Source organism: Lethenteron reissneri, chromosome 11, assembly GCF_015708825.2.
Source record: "Lethenteron reissneri isolate LAM-NWPU_2019-01 chromosome 11, ASM1570882v1, whole genome shotgun sequence".
In the NCBI taxonomy this organism is placed as follows: domain Eukaryota; kingdom Metazoa; phylum Chordata; class Hyperoartia; order Petromyzontiformes; family Petromyzontidae; genus Lethenteron; species Lethenteron reissneri.
In genome coordinates this window covers 6,086,141-6,106,406 of record NC_083789.1, presented here as the reverse complement: position 1 = coordinate 6,106,406, position 20,266 = coordinate 6,086,141, and the positions used below count along the sequence as shown (strand labels likewise).

Here is a 20,266-nt window from a genome sequence, read left to right as displayed (position 1 = left end):
GAGAAACCAATGCAATACAAACGAGACGGTTAAAAAACGAGGAGCAAGACTCCTAAGATGGTGAGAATGAGGCAAATAAAGCACAATCGACGCCCGAATCGAAACACTACCAAGGAAACGTGACGATTCATCGAATTCCGTGGCGACCTCCAGCGTTGTTGTTGCAGCATTGTAACATGTAACGCGAGGCCGTCTCGTGTGTTCGTCTGCATTCCCCCTGTTTTGTTTTGTTACATTCCAGAGGTCGGCCACAACAGCTCGCGTTCATGTGGTTTTTGCGTCTATTTTGCATCATCACACCACCAATAGAATGCCACCACTTGTGCAAAATCACGTTGCGTCATAATGCACTGGTGCGCAAAGAAGCAGGGGCGAGGTTCACGCTTGCAATTGTGGGAAGAGAATCTCATCGATGGGACAACCTATGCAAAATGTTGACTTGTAAAAAACGAAGTGGCCTTGGGCGCGACTCGTCCTGGCCAGTAGGGATGATGGCCGGTGGTCAAGAAGAGCGACATGACCGGAATTTGCCGAGAGGGTGGAGTGCTAAAATCGTCGTCTTGCATGCAGGCGCTCGGCGGATTGTACATCGCAGCACCGCGAGAGGTGGCGACGGCGTGGGGAGGCATTCAACACGAGCAGGGCGTATTGATTGCTGCTGGTGATGAGGAAGTCGTAGAAAATTAATAATTTTATCCGCTCTTCTCTGATAAGAGGAGAAAAGTCCGCGGACCAACAGGGATGTGTAGGAGCTGTCCACAGCGCAGGCCATACCAGTGCAGATACGAGATGCGTCTGTGCATGTTTGTATGTGTACGTATATTTGTTGTGGGAGCGGTGGTGTAGCGGTTAGTGCGCTGCGCTATGAACCTGGCGACCCGGGTTCGATTCCCGCTCACGGCCAACACCAGTGACGATTATCTGAACCGGTCCTGGGCCTCCCCTAGGTCGACTCAGCCTTAAATGAGTACCTGGTGCGGTGTGTAAACATCGCCACTTGGGAGACAAAGGCGGTCGGGCGTGGTGCTGGCCACCCACCCCCTCGTGTACCGTTCCGGCCTTCATAGGTGCTCGCTAACAGCACTTGCCCCTACAGTCTGTTAAGGCTATACGGGGGATCTTTATCTTTGATCTTTGTATATTTGTTGAACTTCTTTTGCATCGTTCATAGCCAACCGTGCTAATCGGAGGTGCAGGGTAAGAACAACAAACTAAACACAAAGCAGTTTTTACGAACTGAGTTTTCAATATAGATTTAAAAGTGCATTGCTCCAGCGGTTGCCTAATCTTCTTGGTTCTTTCGGTAAAGTCACGTAGAAGGGAAGTAATAAAATATTAAAAATAAACATAATTATTATTACTTCCCTTCTATGTGACTTTACCGAAAGAACCAAGAAGATGAATCCCTGCAGTCACGAAAGCTTTAAATTGGTTGCCTAATATCGGAAAGAAGAGCATTCCAGATGGCCGCAGAAGGACATCTGAAATTGCGCGATGCGGTCACCGTTTTTGTTCGATGGCTCTCCAAAAGCCGCTGCGAGGATGACCGGAGTGTGATAGTTTATGCTCCTTGACTAGATCAGGAAGATATTGTGGTTCAAAATATCCGTATACTAACAAGAAGAGTGAAGTCGCCCAAATTTATATTCATGTGTGCCCACCTTCGTGTGGTATTACCGGTGGGTTTACACACCGCATAATAGCGCAGTTAAGCACATGGGTGCATTGATTAATTGCTTTTTCTTTGCTAATGAGCTCACGGGCAGCAGCCATCGTTAGTCAGCTTTGCGGCGCTTGAAGTCCACACGTCGCTATTTCTTGATTTGCTCAGCGCGTTGCGGAATTACGAGATGCGGTAGTTAGGATGACAGCGAGAGGCTGAAAATGATGATGTAGTGTGCTTACTTGGGATTTTAACAAAATACTAATTACTGGTGCTAATTGGCCACTTACTGCTATTACTGGAAAATATGTCCTCTGTGTTTCTGTCCGTCCTTCAGAGGACTCGCACACCAATCGTTACTACACTTACCTATGTCCACATTTCCGGGAATGTGCCCTAAACTCGTCAGGTTTTGGAAGCTAAGCAGGCTTTGAGCCAGGATAGTGCTTAGAAGTATGCATGTACGTACGTATGTATGGCCACTGCGCTTAAGATGAGTTGCCGTGAGGCTGCGGGGCCTACATGGTGGAGGAGGATTATGGCAGTCCAGGCGAAATCCATTTCTGTACTGCGCTGCTCTCCTCCCACTTCTTTGCTCCTCTCGCGCCTTCATTCAACCCGCACCGACCGGCGTAGTCTAGTGTGGTCGTTCTAGGCCCTCGCGACCCGCACGGCGCGGTGATGCCCTCATCCATGCTGCCGATGGCCAAGCGTGAACAGTTTTTGGGAAAACAATTGGCAATGCAACACTTTCACGAAGGGGTTTCGGAATGAAAAACCGAATTGTACGCTTTATGCCAGCGCGGCTGGCGCACATGTGACCGAACATACGTGCGCGGAAACCCTTGAGCCTTCGTTTTCACGTCCGTGCGTTGGCACGTTTCCTCGTTCAATAAGGATCCTCAAGCCTGACGCAGGAATCCCGTGATGGACTGCCTTTGCATTCGGCTGTCGTCCCGCTCCTTGGGAGTGCGAGCCGCGTGCCCTAATTGACCGGCGGTGATTTAATTGCCTCGTAAGCTTGCGATTTCTTAGAAGTGCCAGGCGGTGGTCAGCTACTACCCAGAATGTTTAATCATGTGCTGCGGACTCAGCGTCTCAGCGGTTTAGCGCCCCCCCCCCACCACCACCACCGCCACCGCCACCGCCACCGCCCGCATCAATCGACTTTAAACCATTTTCCGCCAGTCATCGCTCGTGTGCGTTTACACCAACAAGCGGCCGCGTTGTTTATCCGCCTCTCGGAGTTTAGTGGGGTCGGGGGGGGGGCACCTGTCGGCGCACAACAAAACCCCCTTGCCGAGGGCGTCGCTGTGAATGTTGTACACCGCCCCCCCCCCCCCCGTTTTTTTCCACTGGCGTATCCGAGCCGTGCCACCACGTGTGTGGTGGGGGGGGGGGTCCTCTCACGGTACAGGTGGGGGGCTTTTTTGTTCCATTGGAACCTCATTTGCCAGTAGAAAAATATGATAGTTGGTTTTTTACCCTTTTATCTGGCAACAAAACTGACACCTTTTTTACAAGGAGTCATGTTTGCATAGACCACAATACCTGCTGTCATAATGCAAACAAAAAACATAACTCTGATAATGTATGCACTGTCCTTGAAGTTGATTGGTCCACACCCGAGACAGCTTTCCTTAGAGCCTAGTCTCACATGGTGTTGGACCAGATGATGCCAAAAGGTGTCAGTTTTGTTGCCAGATAAAAGGGTAAAAAAAACAACTATCGGCTTTTTTGTTGTTGTTTTACTGGAAGGGGCATGACGTTTGCCAGGTGTGTTCTGGTTTAGCCCCCCACCCTCGCTCCCTTCTCCCCTGCCCCCCAAGACACAATTCGGTAGCTTTTGGGGGCGGTGTACGCGTAACTGTAAGTGTGTTCCCCCGGTGGCGCCGTTGTGAAACTTGTGGCAAGTTACGTTAAGAAGTTGTGTCTAACCCCCTTCGCCTTGAAATGCCAAGCCGAAGGGAAAATTGTCCACGTCGGGTCTTGGTTAGTGCTTATCGTGGGTGATATCAGATATAATCGACGACACTTAAGGCTTTATCTCAGTAAACATAATTGCTTACTGAAGAAAGCCAGTCTGGTGAAATGTTAAGACTGTTTTGATTTAAAGCTTTCGTGACTGCAGGGATTCATCTTCTTGGTTCTTTCGGTAAAGTCACGTAGAATGGAAGCAAAAATAATAATAATTAAATAATTTTCACGACGTTTCGGCCACAACGCAAGCAGCCGTGACTTTACCGAAAGAACCAAGAAGATGTTAAGACTGTGTTGATTGCCATTCTAAAACCCTTGAGCATAGGTTGGTTGCAAGGTGACCAGGAGACCACCATAGATTCTTGGGGAGCCAGTATTGTATCCTTCATTGATTAATGAATTTACCTGTGTGCAACTTTGAGCGTCATCCCCTCGTGTGTCTGGTGGGTTTTCCTCCCTCATGGATCCTAACTCGATCAAACAGAGTTGACCTAACATCCCAATGTAGCTGGACCCTTGTAGAAAAAAAAAACAGCCTTGAGTCTCAGTGCAGCGTTACTGGATAAATAAAGGGCTTGGGGAGACCCTCATCCAGCAGTGGATTGACCATGGCCAACGAAGATGATTACTGCTTTTGAGTATTTGTATACTTTTATTTAACTTGCCCAGTTGTCCGTTTGTTATCTTTCGACGTGTTTAATTGTATTTATGTAAGCCACCCACTTTTATTCAGCACGTCAAATTTGATTAATTCTGGGGTCAAAATAATTTATTTTCTACTTTTGAGTGCAAATTAAAGTGTGTGCATTGAACCAACATTTGTAAATGTTAATCTTTTCTTTAGCATTTCTGGTTCTTAAGTATTTTATGTTTACTGATTATTTTTATTATTTTTAATGCGTCCAATTACCATTTATTTAACACTGTAAAGCTATTGGAGGTGATCCAATTTAGATTTGAAGTTTTCGTGACTGCAGGGATCCATACTCTTTGGTTCTTTCGGTAAAGTCGCGTGGGTATAAAATAAAATAAATTAAATCACGACGTTTCGGGCACAACACAAGTGACCGTCATCAGGTGGGACAACCACAGCAAGAAACAATTGCTAATGACGGACGCTTGTGTTGCGCCCGAAACGTCGTGATTTTATTTATTTTATTTTATACCTACGTGACTTTACCGAAAGAACCAAACAGTATAGTAATATTGTATATTCTATACAGTTTTGTATTTGCTTCATAATTATAATGTTTGCGTTAAACTAGGAGCATATCGTAAATAAAGAGTCCTTGCCGTCAATTATAATTAGAATATTTATTTATACAGCAGAAGGAAACCGATGAAATATAAAGCTATTTTTCACAGATGCCCAGTAAACAGTTTATCAGCAATTGATTTAAGCAAAGCTCGAGTCTGCTGATGAGACACAGCTTGTCAAAACCGGCCCAGAATCTGCTTTGCTCGAATCAATGCTGCTGAAAACTATACACTCCGAGAAGGCCGTACGGCCGATGGGATGTGTAAGAAATACATTTGATAACAAAAAAATTATGTTAAGAGATGGATATGTGAAGGAGAGATTGATTATTGAATTTCTTTATACAAAATGAATTTCGATTGGTTCAAGTTCCGATCGTCACTGTAACTTACGTAAGGACTTTTTAATGAACACGACGGGGCATTACACGAACGAGCGGCACGATCGCGAAATGAAACGCTAAAGAGCCCCCTCATGCCTTGAACGAGCAGGGCATGTGCGTGGTTCTGATGTCTGAAGCCAGCATTGTGCCGCGCCTCGGTGTGTGTGCCAAGATTGGCGCGTGACGTCACGCGGCCCTCGGATCTCGCGTGTGCGCTCGTCTCAAACGAAAAAGGAATTTTTTTCAAAAGTTCTGCAAAATATCAGGACGTGCAGTCCTCATGGCTGTTGCCGCAAACCCATCAAACTCACTTAAATGTTAACCCGGTGCACTTGACGGCGGTGAAATAGAACCTCGTGTGTTCGCTCTTCAATTTACTATGCGTAGTAAATGACTGCTACCCATAGTGCTTCACGGGGGGCGGTGGGTGAGGAACGGTGGCGCAGCGGTGATGCTTTGAAGCTCGCCGCTTGAGTTTGATTCCAGGCCATGGCTAACGTCAGTGGCGAGTGATACCTGAAACCGGGGCCGAAGCACCCTCCCTCCCCACCGCGCCCCCCCATATTTTACCACCCACACTGACCAGCCATATTGCTTTTTGTACAAAGCAGGGCCCCATAATTTAGATGGGAGTTCTCTTTCCAATAACATTTTCTGGCAACCCGATGCAAGCAGCATGTGTTTAACAAGCCTCACTCTGCTGACGGCTGAAACCGCATTGCATAGTTTGCTTGCTTAAGCAGAAGCTGCCCGCTAAATATTGGTCCGGAAAGCCAATTGGCCGATCGATTAAAAATATTTTATTCATGTGTCCGGAGACACAAAATGGACATCTGTTTGTACATGTTATTAATTCATTTGTGAAGTATGATAAAACAAAACCCCTCTGATCAGTATGGCCTGGGGAAGGCCTTAATCCAGGAATACATTGATTAACGTCTGTAAATTATTAAACTCTCATTATTACTCATTGCCAGCTGACTTATAATCACAGTGCACACGCTGGTTTCAGCGTTGATTGAGGTGAAATGGGTTGTAATAAAAAAAATCTAAACAAATTTTTTATGTAAACTCCAAAATGGGATTGCGTGAGGAAGGAACATCATCGCCGACCTCGAATGACCTTGCCGTCGGTATTGTCCATCTTTAGCCTTGCCGCTGCGTTGAAATGGGATTTCCACGTCTCGACTCGTTCATCATCATCGTAGGAAGCACCGCGTCGCAAGGTTACATTTTGAAAGCAGTGGAGAGAAATGAAACGGTTTTGTTCCATCTCGATCGGCGGGTTAAAAAAAATATCTATGCCTTTTCTTTTGTTTAATCCCTCCCCCCACCCCCACGCATTTAGCATGAAGGGAAATCGTGCGATCTCGATGCGTTGTGTCGCGTCGTGCGTTTTTGTGCGATTGTGTTCCTGGGTGGGGGGGGGGGACACGTGAGTTGGAGGCGGTCAGCTGTTCAACAACAGCCGCGGGTTCACATCTCGAGGTACGACGATCAGCTGCAATACAAGGTCATAACCAATAGCCCTTTTTTCAATCCGCTGCTGATTGAGGGCATCACCACGTTGTGTCTGTCGGTCAGTCGTGAGGGTGGTTTGGACCGTACCCCATCGTATTAGTTGCCACGGTGGCGAGATGTTAACTGCCTCACCTGGTATACAGGAGGTTGTGGGTTCGATCCTGACCCTGAAACCTGTACATTTGGAGTATGGATCTCTGTCCTTGTGGTCGCGTGGATTTTTCTCCGGGTCCTCCGGTTTTTCCCTCCACATTTAGAAACGTGCCTTTAGAGTATTTGGCTGTTATAAGTTTCCATACGATAAGACACATCCTTCAGCTGTCATGTATGGCCAGGTCGCTTCTTAAAAAGAGCGATATAGCTTAGTGCGCCTTACCTGGTAAAATAAAAATAATCGTTTTAAGTTTAGTTGGTCAGTGTGGGCAGGTGAAAGTAGGGCGGGCGTGGTGCCAGTTCAGGTATGTCATTGCCACTGATGTTAGCTGTAGCTGGGTGTAGCCTGTAAAGGGGGAGTTAAGGTGTGTGGGTCACCTGCGCAGGACGGTTGTTCACCGAGACCCTGCATTGGAGCCGCACTCAGAGGGTAGCGACCAAGCGGAAGACTTTAAACCAGATGGTGGTGATGATTAGACTCTAAGAATGGGCCCAGAAGGACATCTCAACCTTGCATCGAGGTGAGGTAGTGGTAATTGTGACAATCGAAAAGTCGACCTTGAAGATCAGTTTTTGACTTTGCAACTGGGCAAAGGAAGGAATAAAACGATGACACAACGCTGCAACATCATTTGCCATAACGATCTCTTGACCCTAACACTTACCTTCGCGGCCCTTTTGTCAATCCACTGCTGGATGAGGGCTTCCCCCCCATCACGTGGTCCATTTAACAATACTTCACACCGGTCATCGTGGCTCGATGAAGGTGGGAGGCATAGTTGTTGGTGCATAGTACAGCACAACAATGGCTTTTGCTGCACTTGACTTTAACACCCCGACTGATTTACCACGTGGCTGCGCACGTGGATAATTCCCCGTCGTGCTTATTTACCCGCACGCCACGCGGCACAGGTTCCGCGGGAGGGAGGATGGTGATCTCGGCACGACTGCCTCGCCGCCACCGCTGCCACCTCCTCCTCCGCCGTTGCCGCCCCTGCCACTCCGCCGTCCGCTCTTCCTCCCGCCGCCTCGGGCCTTGCTGCTAGGGCCGCCGACACCCCCCCCCTCTTCTCACGAGCCCCGGGGTCATGGAGGACGTCTTGGCGCCACTATTGCCGAGCGCGGCGGCGCTCTTCGACCCGACGCCATCGCAGTTCTGGTCCGGGACGACGACAGCGGCGGCGCCGAACAGCACGTCGGAGTGCTTCAGCGCGCGCGGCCGCAACTCGGTGCTGCAGGGGACGCCGTTTGGCGGCGTCGTCATCGTCCTCGCCATCGACTTTGTCGTGTGGATGGTAAGAGCGGCCGGTGGCGGCGGTGCGACCGGGGGTGGGACCGGTTGGAGCACGGCGAGTAGTAAGCGGCGAGCGGTGCGTTGCGGGAATTCCCGTGCGTGTGCGTGATTTTTAGTCCTTGTTTCTTCGGAAAATTAAGGGTCGGCGGCAGTGGCGGCAAAGGGGTGCGATAGAGCGAGTCGAAATTCATGAAGTCATAAGTACACTTTTCCATGCACATTACGACGAGATTGTCACAGATGATTTAAATGAGCAATTTCCATGGTTGGCCACGCACGGTATGAAAGGAGTTCTGCATACAAATTATCGCTGTGGTGCAGCACGCGATTATTTACATGCATTTTGGAAATTCCTCCCCACTGTAAAAAGATTGCATGTTGTTTGGGTTTATATCGCAGCCTTCTGCAACCGCACCTCTAGACGCTGCACATGATCGGTTGGACGTGGGGTAGCGGCAACGGGTAGCAGCAGCGCAATGGTTGGTGTGAGTTGGTGGAAGCGTTGTAAACATATTAACCCGTAAATACAAGTCGAGTTCACCAAAACGGCAGAATGTTGTCCGATAACTAGGACTGTACTGTGTTGCCGTGTCCCTGCTTGCCGTCTTCCATTAGCCACACTGACTACTGCGGTGACGGATGGGTCAGAGTCAGTATCACGCGGAGATGGCTGTGCCGTTGACAGAGATGAGTGTCACCCCCTTTGTTCATGTGAGCTGTGGAGCAATGCTTTGAATTTTCGCACGCGCTGGACAAAATGTAGTTTTTTTTTGTGACATATCGACGACCGATCTGGGTCAGAGTCATTCGCTCCACCCTGCTCTGAAAATGTCACACGTTTGGCCCTGAATCCTGGAAGTTTTCATGATCTCTTTGGTCGAGAGAGTTTAGCAAAGGGCGCGCACACAAACACGAGCAACCGAGAATTATGGCCACGATGTAGCTGGCCGTATAATACAATCCACATGTGCTGTCAAGAGTGTTTGGAAGGCCTAGATTAATTTCCCTTAACTTTGCATTAAACCACTGGGAAAGAAAGAACGAAAGGGAAAAAAACCGACCGACATTATTGCTTCGTTTAGAAAAACACACTTGATGTGCACCGACTAAATCAAATGTCTTTGTCTGGTCACGTTCGCAAAAACACGAGGTTTTTGTTTTTAAGTGCTTGCGAAATTAAAATGGGGAGACGCAGGTGGTCCAGTGGGTGGCTAGTGCCGCTGCGCGATGAACCCGACGACCCGAGTTCAGTTCCGGGTCATGGCTACCGTCAGTGGCGAGTGATACCTGAACCGCTCCTCGCTCCCTCCCCAGAAACTTCTGGTCCCAATGGGCTATTGCCTGATTATATATAAAGGGGGACATATAATTAGCTGTATTCCCATCCTTCTTAATTTCATATGGTGAGTCGGTGCTTGATTCCCAGCCATGGCTAACACCGGTGATCTCTGAACCCGTCCTGGGCCCCTCCTGCCTTTATCAATTCACACCGGCCAGCGTGGTGAAGTATGGTCAAAACAACCGCCCCCCCATAGCTGTCATGAAGGCCCTCGTCCAGCAATAGATTGGCAAAGGGACGTGAATTCTATTCCATGTTATTATTATTATAACATGACGATAGATATTATTTTCTACTATGCGTTAAAACCTACATTGTACAGCGTGTATTTCCCAATTTCAATTGTAATTGTTTCCAACAACGTGAAAAAAATAACCCCACGCTCGTATACATTTCAAATGGGTAAACTCAAACGGACAAAATAAAGCAAAACATCTTATTGCTGGTGCCATACATTTCGACAGTGATTTTTGTAAAATTTTGTTGAAGATTTTTAATGAAAAACATATGTTTAAAAAAAATTGCCGTATAATCCGTTGGCTCCGCCGATAGTTTAAATTTCACCCGAATTGCTTTTGAAAAGCGGTAACAAAAACACAAACCTGCCCCGGCACCGGTTTCACCGCGATCCCCGAAACGAGTGGTGTGGCTTTCGTGCGAGGGATTTGCTGCTCGCTGATTTCAAATCCGCGGCGTGTTGCGCTTAGCGCGTTTGATTGTCTGCGGTCTGAGGACCACTTTGAGCTGCCTTGGCGGTACCGTATCTCCTCGGCGGTCTGCGCCTAATTGCCCCGAGTCAAACTGGCGGCTGACAGGCCGGTCCCCTTCTTGGGGGGTGCAATCACGGTGAGCTTAATTAAATGAGGGGGCCCCCACCACCACCACTCCACCCGCTGACCCTGCCCCGCTCCCTCTATAACGAGCGCCCACCCGGTTTAACGTACCCGTGGCTGCAAGCAGCTGGGAGACGTGACGAACGCTACGAACGTGTGCGGCTTCGCTCGGTTCACCCCCCGCCGCTGTCGGTCTCGATCTCGCACTCGCTCACTCTGCCGCACTCTGTCCTCAATAATATTGCCACCTGTCCTGGTTCCCTCAGGATAGTTCTCTCCTTGAGGTGGACATCCTGGGAAATTTAAAAGTTCTACTTTGTTGCCAAGTTGCGTAACAGTACACCACCCGTATTCTTGGTTCTTTCGGTAAAGTCGCGTAGAAGGGAATAATAAAAATAAAACATAATAAAATGAAATGAAAAAGAATATGAATCCCTGCAGTCACGAAAGCTTTAAATCGAAAGAAAAAAAGTACACCACTCATGCCGTAGTCTTCTTCCCATGATGTGTCATCATTATTTTGATCCTCGGAGGTGGTGACGATGCATCAGTGCAGCTGTGTGTTGTAGGGGAGCGGTCATCGCCAGAATGGTCTGGGACCAGGTTTGACTTTCTGGCAGTCAGATCAGTCCATCATACACTTCCAAGGTAAATAAAATAAGCACCATTTTGCCCAGCATCATTATTGGGCCTATGGAGAGACTGGCCTCTGCCATATTGCCAATTCTGTCGCGGAATTCCTCACCAATTCTCATGGACTCTTTCTCAGGAGGGTCATTTTGCAGTTGCGTGCATGTGGGAGGAAACCGAAGTACCCGGAGAAAACCTTAGGCTCATGCGAGGGGATAACACTCATAGCTTTGCAAGGATAGTTTATTTTGGGTAAGGCCCATTGCGCTAAGAAGCCCTTTTTCAACGGCAACCCAGCCACAAAGGCTTGTACGACAGCATGCACATTACATGGGGAGAGAGGGGGGTTAGAGAAGCTGCATCGAGTAAAAGCAGGGACATTTTCTGAGCATAACTAATACATTTATAACCAAAAAAGCCCAAGCAGAACTATGTACAATGGAAATCCAGTAAACAATCCAAAAATTAACATGCATGACTCTCGTGAGAGGAACTGGGGCATGGCATCTAAAATAGCATTTATAGCAGCAAGGATTGCAATTGCATTTTCTAATTGAATGAAGTCTTTGTCACAGGAGGCATTTTAAATTTACAGTCACAAATAGCTTCACTGGATCTGTTCAAATCCAAAACTTTGCAAAGTTGAATGAAATCTGCAGCCTTAGTCCAGGGAGTGACTGAATCCAATCCGCAAACTGCACCTGTCGCTTTACTGCTTATTCCGGAGCCCCCTCCGCTCAAGCCGACAAAGCCACCCTTTGCCAAGCAGGCTCTAAACCCGAGCACGAACCGGGCTCAGCCCTGCCGTGCTGCCCCCTACAGCAAGTAGATGGGAGGCACAGGTCAACAAGCCTCCTCTCATCCCTCCGCGGTCCGCTAACTCCCGAGATCCAGAATCTCTACATCAGACGTCGCAACCAGGTACCCGATACCCGTACCCTACCCGATATCCGGCTATCCGTACCCGGCTGGGTACGGCTAGCCGTTTGCAACCCTGGTGCTGCCGGGTACAGGTAGGCCGTGAGTCACTGGTGAGTAGCCGTTTGTCACTGATTTCGGGTAGGGTACGGGTAGGGAACGGCTACCCGTACCCGGCCGGTTACGGGTACGGGTACCCATTTGCGACCCTGGTGCGGCTGGGTACGGGTACGGGTAAGGAATCAAAACCTGTTTGCGACCTCTGCTCTACATGGATGTGTTGGCGGTAGAACGATGCAGCATAGCACGCCGGTGCTCAAAATATTCTGATGATGTCGCCGTTGCCCTTGAGTGAGCTGCAGACTCTCCATCAGAAGTTGCCTTGGACTCAGCAGCTGCTTTCCCATTCAAACATGACATGAGTCATAGCCTTTTGATGCCACCGTCCGCCAATAAATTATTCCTGAAACGAATCGAGGAGCCGTCCGACCAAGTCTTTGGCATGAGTCAAATCTGCCTTTGGAACACGGAGCCAATCGTCATCAGGCTGTGTGCGATACAGCAATAGGCTGTGAAAGCTTCGTGCTCAGCTGCTTATAACATTTTGTCTTCCGACTGCTTCGACATCACGAGAACTGATTTTGACGCACCACCCCGAAAGAATCGTGGGAAAAGAAACAATTTTTGCGCAAAAATATAAAAAAAATTTATGCCACGCCATCGGTGTCCCGCCAATACGTTCATTTGACGGTTAACGCTTTGGACGTGCAAGAGTGCGTCACTGAATCGGTGAAAAACCGATTCCTACTCCCACGACGCAGGCATCGAATCGCGCGGGTTGAGAATGTGTTAGAAATCCCGATTTACCGAAATGTCTGCACAAATAAAGAGCTCGTGTGACGTGCGTTAACGCCGATGTGCATGTGGTGGGCTCATGTTACACGTTCGCCAACGGGGTGGACGCAGTTGTACAAATGAGACAAAATGACGGTAAAAACGAGACGGTGGACAGTGTCATCGTTTGTTATTATTCATACTGCACCTCACGTGCAGCGTATCTCTCGCCAGAACAAAAGGGGTAATTGACATAATTACAAAGTAAAGAAATTATTACAGACTGCATAACAATGCTTTAATACAAGACGGACCAAAATACGATTTCTCCTAAACAATACAGACCTAATATGATTCTCAAACACCACAGCGTATGTAGACCCATGTGGTTCCTAACCATTCTGGACCCGCGAACCATTTGTCAACCCTCAACCTATGTTCTACTCTAAAAGCTCTGTACAATGTTACGAAGTCAATTAAACAATTAACTTTATTTTCATTGGCTCTCATAAATTGTAAAAAGTTTTGCAATGGCCAGTCAAAAAAAGAAAGTTGCTTTGTGGGAATCGTAGCATCTGCTACGGTGCTACGGACCACTTCCCATGGCCTCGCGGGCCACCAGTGGTCCTAAGAGGGTCCACAATGCACTTCTTCAGGAAATGCTGGTGGTTCTTGCTTATGCGCAGAGTTCGTGTCCTTTTTGTATATTTTGCGTCTCGTAAGAAACTCCAGTGTCCCGCGGACGAAGGGGTTGGGAGCCGCTGCTGTAAATAACGTACACAACAGAGGAGAACAAATCAAAGTGGGAAGCGGCACTGAGCTTGAGATGAATTCGATCGAATCGGAACTGTGAATTGTGACAATCGAATCGGGGTCGGGGTGCGTCGCTACTGCCTCCTCCGAACTACCGCTCATCGCCGCCACCAGCACCGCAGCGGGCAGGCGCCGCTGTTGTTATTCTCACACCCCCCCCCCCCGCTGCGCTCGCTGAAAGTGAAAAGGCCGCCCTGAGCACCGAGTATCCTGGATCAGCAGTGTGGCCGCTTCCTGGACCTCCGCAGCGCCGTAATTACCCGGCGCAGGTGGGACAATCGCGCGTGGCGGCAGCGGTGGCAGCGGCGGCGGCAGCGGTGGCGTGTGGTGTGGTGGAGTGTGGCGTGCGGCGCTGCTATTCCTGTGACCCGCGGGGTACTGCTGCTCCCGCTCTTCCCTACAGGCGCTGCTCCTCCTCTTCTCGGTGCTAAGGAAAGTGGCGTGGGACTATGGGCGGCTGGCTCTCCTCAACGATAATGACAGGTGAGCGAGGAACGATAATGACAGGTGAGAGAGGAGCGCGCAGCTGGCCTCTTGACGGATTTCGGATTGACGGGGGAATTATGTGAGCGAGGGGAGGTCGCTGGGTTACTGTGGGTTTTGGGGGGGGGGGGGGTTGGAAGGGGGGGGCGTGCTTGAGTGAATTGCGAATTGTGTGTGCTTTTTTTTGGGTGCCATTTCTTGATGTGTTTATTCATTTTTGATTTCGCTTGGTGTAATGGGTTTTCATTTTGCTTTGGTAGTGGCTGTATATGGCATTTGGTCTTCCTATATAATTACTGTACAGCATTATGGGATGCTTTTGGCATGAGTGACGCAATATAAAATGAAACTGTTATTATGCCTAGAATTAAGAATAGGATTCAACGTGTGATGAGTCGCTAACGATATTTATAGGAGGGGTTTGGGTGCGTCTGAATCGGCAGCGTTACAGTGGTTTCACATCAAATTGCATTTATAAATAGAAAGTAAAAATATCACATATGCTTGACTACTGCCATTGCCATCTCAAATATGAATATTTAATAGATGTTGCTTTTGCGCTTGTTTGCTGTGAGATTAGTTTGGTTTAAGTCGCAAACTGTATCAATTGTTTACGCGCATCACAATGGTTGGTGGCACAGCGGTTCGTGCATTGCACTGTGAACCCGGCTGCCCGAGTTCGATTCCCGGCCACGGCCCACAAAAGTGGCGAGTGACATTTGAACTGGTCCCAGTACGCCCCACGCCATCCGCCCCTCTCCTCCGGCCCACACTGACCAGCGTGGGGTGAAGCATGGTGAAGAAACCCTCATGACTGACGCAACCCCGGGGGGGGGGGAGGCCTTTAGGCAACAGCGGATTGACCACGTAGTGAAAAATAATAATAATATTATTGCAAGCTGTGGGATAAACAGCAAGTTAAGCAGTAACGTGTGTGCTTGTCTGCCTTTGTTAACTCAACGGGTATATTAAATCGATGTCTACATATTGGAGTAGTATTTTTTTTCTTTCACCATGGGAGTTGTAATGGATTTGTTCGCAGTATTTGTACATGCCACACAAAGCGAGGTCGGACCACGCCGTGTGTCCTTCGCGCAGTAGTCGCGCAGCATGCACGGTTTTTTAAGATATTAACTCGAGCAGCCGGCAGTAAGCTGCTGTCTAGCTTCCAGTAACATGTGTAACACAAAGCTTCCTGCATCCTGCCTCTTGTTACCACTAGAATTGTTAATCTATTCCCCATCTTCCAACAACTATTATTATAATAATAATCTACTATCGATAGCAAAAGTCACGGAACCGATTGTCAAATCCAGTGACAATGTGTTACTGTAATCCGCACAGCGCTATTTCACTGAAATTGGTCAGCGGCTGCCAATCGCTGGGCATCAGAGGCGCAGGGCTTGTCGGCCAATGCGTGGCACGTTCCAACAGACGTACACTCGTGGGGCTGGACTTGTACTTCTATCGTTGGGCAGAGCGCTACGAGTGGTAAACCACATATCCATAAAAAAAAACTTTTCTGTAGTTTTTAATTATCGATAACGCAAACAAATGGAAACGAGAGACCCGAGTCGCCATTGCACGCCATCATTAAACCACCGGCAGTGTTCGTCTCTGCTCCGTTTTTATTTTATTGCGTTTGCCATCTGCAGAGCGCATGAAGAAACTGTATACGGCTCGACTCGGCTCGTGCGTCCAAGACAAACCCACATGGGCCTACGAGAGACTCGGAGAGCTCCAGAGTATGTTTAGTCTAATGTTTTTAAGGGGGAGAGATTTGTGGGTTTGGACGCGGCCTGCATAATAAATACTCGCCGGCTGAGGCCTGCCAAGCGCCCGCGCGCGGCGTCTGCCCGGCAAAAACACGCGAGCGGAGGTCGCTGTTCCGTCTAGTCGGTAGATGTCCTCTCAAATGCGTTCTTTCCATTGGCTGCGACATTTTAACTACCTCGCCTAGTATACAGGAGGTCGTGGATTCAATCCCAATCCTAACGCCTGTATATTTGGAGCTTTGCATGGTCTCCCCATGGTCGCGTGGATTTTTCTCCGGGCCCTTCAGTTTTTCCCTCCACATTTAGAATCGACATGCGTTTAGAGTATATGGCTGCTTTGAATTTCCACGTGATAATTCACTTCATTGGGCTGTCATATGTGGCCTGGTTGCTTCTGAAAAATAGCCATATAGCTTTGGGCCTTACCTGGTGAAATTTTAATAGTTTAGGTACAAGCAACAGCTGCTCTTGCCTTACTGAAATTAAACATTAAAAGTCTCCTGATGACAAAATTTGTATTCGACAGCCTTCCTGATTGGTCCCTGAGCGAGCGATGTAAATTCCACATTCTTATGACGTGAACAAGAATACATAATTAGTAGCAAAAACTACAACTACGGCTGCTGACTTCGCTGTGCAAAATTATGCAACCTGACCGATTGGCACAGACTTTACCAAACCTAGTGGCATGGTGATGATAATGATGATGATTGTGGTGGTGGTGAAAGTGGTGATGATGAAGACAGTGGTGGTAGTGATGGTCGGTGGTTGTATTGATTATGAGATGGTGGTGATAGTGTTGATGATCATGACTGCGAAATATGTGGTGGTAGTAGTGATTGAAGATGATTGTGATGTTGATGATGGTGATAATAAATATGACAAATCATGGTCGGGCTTAGTTTGCGAATCGCAACAAATATATTAGATTTTTTCATGGCGAGGACATTCAAAGCTCGTGCAGATAAGTGACTTTCGTAGCGACGTTTTACCATGCCCTCGTCATAACCACAGCCATAAATTCTGTTACGCAATCATCGCTACTGTCGGGGTTTTATTTTCTTTAAATGTTCTTGGGTTCAGAACGTTTATTTTCGGTGCAGCTCGGCATATTACTTTTGGCAAGTTAAGTATTCGCGATCGGGGCTTACGTGGAGATTCTGAGAAAACAGATGCGTGCAAACCGGGTTTCTAGTATGCGGTGTATTGCAGAGCGGTCGCAAGCTGGCGGAGGGGGGGACAGGGGTGGCACGATCCAGAAACCTGACTGTAAAGTTACGGACACACCACAACGCACAACCGCACGTTCGGGGGCGAGTAATTCTTTCATTCCAACGCGTGCGCGCCAATCGTGCTCGTACGCGGCATATTGAAGAAAATGTTCAATGTGAAAGCATTTCATAAACCTATTTCACTCAGAAACTATGGAAATCTGGGCACTGGTACTGGCAGGCTGTGTTTGGTAATATTGGTAGCGATTGATTTCGGGGGGTTTTGTAGTTCTTTTGTGTGAAAACATTCAGTGGTCCTCAAGACAGATTTTCAGACGGACGAAGATAACGGCAATACATCCCGGGCATAGGAATAAGTATCCAGTCGGCTCCCGTCAAACAAAAAAAGTCCTTAGAAGCTTGCTGGGAATGACGCCATCATTTAGCTTCTGTGGAAAGTTTTAATTTCGTGCATCGAAGCACACCAACGTTTGTTTACGGGGAGTTATTGAAGTGCTTTCCCCGAGAGCGGAGACTGGTGAGCGGTTGACCCGGTTTTGTGAAGGTGGTTTCCAAGTGTTGTTGAAGCCAGCCTGGCGAGCAAGATGGGTGACATCGTGCGTGCGTGGTTGAATGGCGCCGCGCACCGATGCAGCGTGCGCATTTGCCACCGTGGCACCAGCAGCGTTGGTACCGGCGGCGGTGGCAGCAACGCATCAAAACTGTTGCCAAATGTAACAATGGAGGGACTCCCAATTGGGCTCTCAACACATGGCTATCGTTTAGTTTGGCGATTCAATAGACCCGGAGTGAGCTGAAAGGGCGAGCACTCTACTTTGTCTAAAAGTTTCCAAATTATTTTTTTTTGCGCGCGAGTTCGGTGCCAATGTGTGTCATATACCCTCTTCCACCCGACGCAGCCAAGAAAACGAAGTTGTCGTGTGAGCAAATACGTATTTTTATTGCTTTGGCACACCGGTATGTTGAGCAAACCGCACGTTTAACAAATATTGCTCTTGGATTGCTCTTGAGCATAGCGGTGTGCGGAAGCTATAAAAAGTGTCGCTTTTGTTCTCGTTACAACTTTATGCGGCTGTCGGGCAGCGGAAAGTGTCCAACAAACTTCTTGGCATTGAACACACGTGGCAACCTAACTCAAAAAAATACATTTGTAATCGTAACGTTGGTTGCAAAAGCCTGCGTGTTAGAACAGTTTCTAGCGAATAAAATGTCCTGTTTCTCAGGGGCTTTCTGTTTGTAGAATAAGAACAAACCATTATTATGTCCTTTATTTACTCCCCGGCTGCTCTGTGGTATGTCTCACTAAGTCTCGGGATGCTACATCGGGATGTTTGGAAGAATCCATCAATGAATGAGCATTTGTCTTCATGCGGCAGGGAACGATGAGTACTTGGAGAAAAGCCCATGCGCAGATTGGGTCGATTCAAGAATCCGCTGCTGTTACTGCCAAACATCTCCTCGTCAACATGGGCACCCAACATTGGGCGTTGTTACGCTGCTCTCGACGACGCAAGCGCCTTACGGGAGTTGCTTCGGCCACACGACAGAACGCCGATAGCACAATCGGACATAATTGTAAGAAGGGAAGGAAAAAAAAAAACCTGCAAAAATAATTGGTAGAAAAATTGGGGGGTGCGGGGATAATTGCCGGCTGTTTGCCACGGACACGGTGGGGGTTTCCAGAGGGCCGGTGTTTGTTTGCACCGCGACAAATGCGCAAGCTGACCTGCGACCCCCAACCCGTTGTGTGTGTTCCCGCTAAGCAGGCCGTCCCCAGAGCGGCGCGTGATTGATGGCGACCGAGGCCCTAATGGATGGGCCGAGTCACTTTCGTGTGGAAGGAAAAATAAAGAGCGGGCGCCCCCGTGGGGGTCTCCCGACTCGAGCCACCTCCGGGGTCGGAGAGACGGCCTCTGATCGCGACCCGCAGTTGGGGAGGGGGGGGGGGCCACCACCCAAATTTTCCGACCCCTTCCGGACATATCCCCGCGGCCGTTATAATAACAACAATAATTCCATAATTGGGCTATCGGCTGGTGGTAAATGTTGATTTTGAACAGCGCGCACGACAGAAAGCGGTGCGGGATTTTGTCAGCGGCGGTTTTTGTCTCGGCTTGAGAGAGCGCTTTTGCCTCGTCTGTCTTTACCACTTTGCGTAATCAGGGTTGATGGAGGAAACTTGGCATGTCACATGGACTGTCCACGCACGCTTAGCTCTCTCAGGTTGCTCGACACTTTACATTCTAGGTGGAGGATATCGACTTACTTTAAACGCTTGCGGTGAGGGCAACTTTTTATTTATTCAAAACAATCGTTTTTAAAGATTATAATTAAATCGGGTGGATACACTCGGAGCCGGCGCGGTAACATTTTTGTTGATGACTTTGCCCTGCACTGAAAACGTAAAATTAAATCTATACGGAGCTTTGGCTTTATTTTTGCTGCAGAAAAGAAAAACGGTCTTGCAGAAAAAAAGAGCAGCACATGATAATTACACAGCTGCATTAATTTTACGGTTTGCTTAAAGCAGTTTCGGATTCCCACCCTAGTTACGGTTTCGCTTAACTGGCATGTTGGCAGCAGTTGAAAGGAGCTGATCTTTTTTGCATATTTTAAAAGGAGCAGGTGTTTTTTTAGTTTTTTAATACCCTTTATTCTAGTCGTCATAACTTGTTCATTATTTGTACGGTTCCCCCCCCCCCCCATTGCAAGAAATTTGTGTTCCTCCAGAAGTCCGAATTGATTTTCGTCGAAGAAAAATGTTGTCAAACAATTTTACATCGACTCTCTACTCGCGCAAATGCAAGAAGTGTTGGAAACTTTCCACTGTGCTCATTTCTGCTTCTTCCTTCTGCGTGTCCGCCGTCGGTGCGCGGCCGTAAAAGCCTTGCTTCTAGTTCTGTAAACCGCGTACAGTTTTGGGCACCTTTGTTGTTAGTTGACATGTGGCGCACGAGTGTAAAAAAGCAGAAATTCTTTATACTCCTCCGTATACTCACGTGGAAGACGTAAATGAAATTGCCGTTATTTAATCTGCAGAGTTCCAACCATAAACATACATTTCTGACGGTTTGTTGTGCGTCCGACCGCAAATACTTGCCGATTTAAACCAAAGCGCAAAAAAAAACCCATAAAAAAAATGTTTATTTAGACCACAC

General features: G+C 48.1%; 1 protein-coding gene across 3 annotated transcripts in view; it reads left to right on the top strand.

Moving 5' to 3' along the window:
- The window catches only part of LOC133341338 (CSC1-like protein 2), a 92,233-nt gene that overhangs the window by 13,374 nt on the left and 58,593 nt on the right, over positions 1 to 20,266 (top strand). For all 3 annotated transcript variants that reach the window (XM_061549879.1, XM_061549880.1, XM_061549881.1), the window contains 2 exons: positions 7,870 to 8,252; positions 14,022 to 14,101. In XM_061549879.1, coding sequence (XP_061405863.1) covers positions 8,046 to 8,252; positions 14,022 to 14,101 — 287 coding nt within the window. In that variant the 5' untranslated portion in view covers positions 7,870 to 8,045. The remainder of the gene's footprint in view (positions 1 to 7,869; positions 8,253 to 14,021; positions 14,102 to 20,266) is intronic.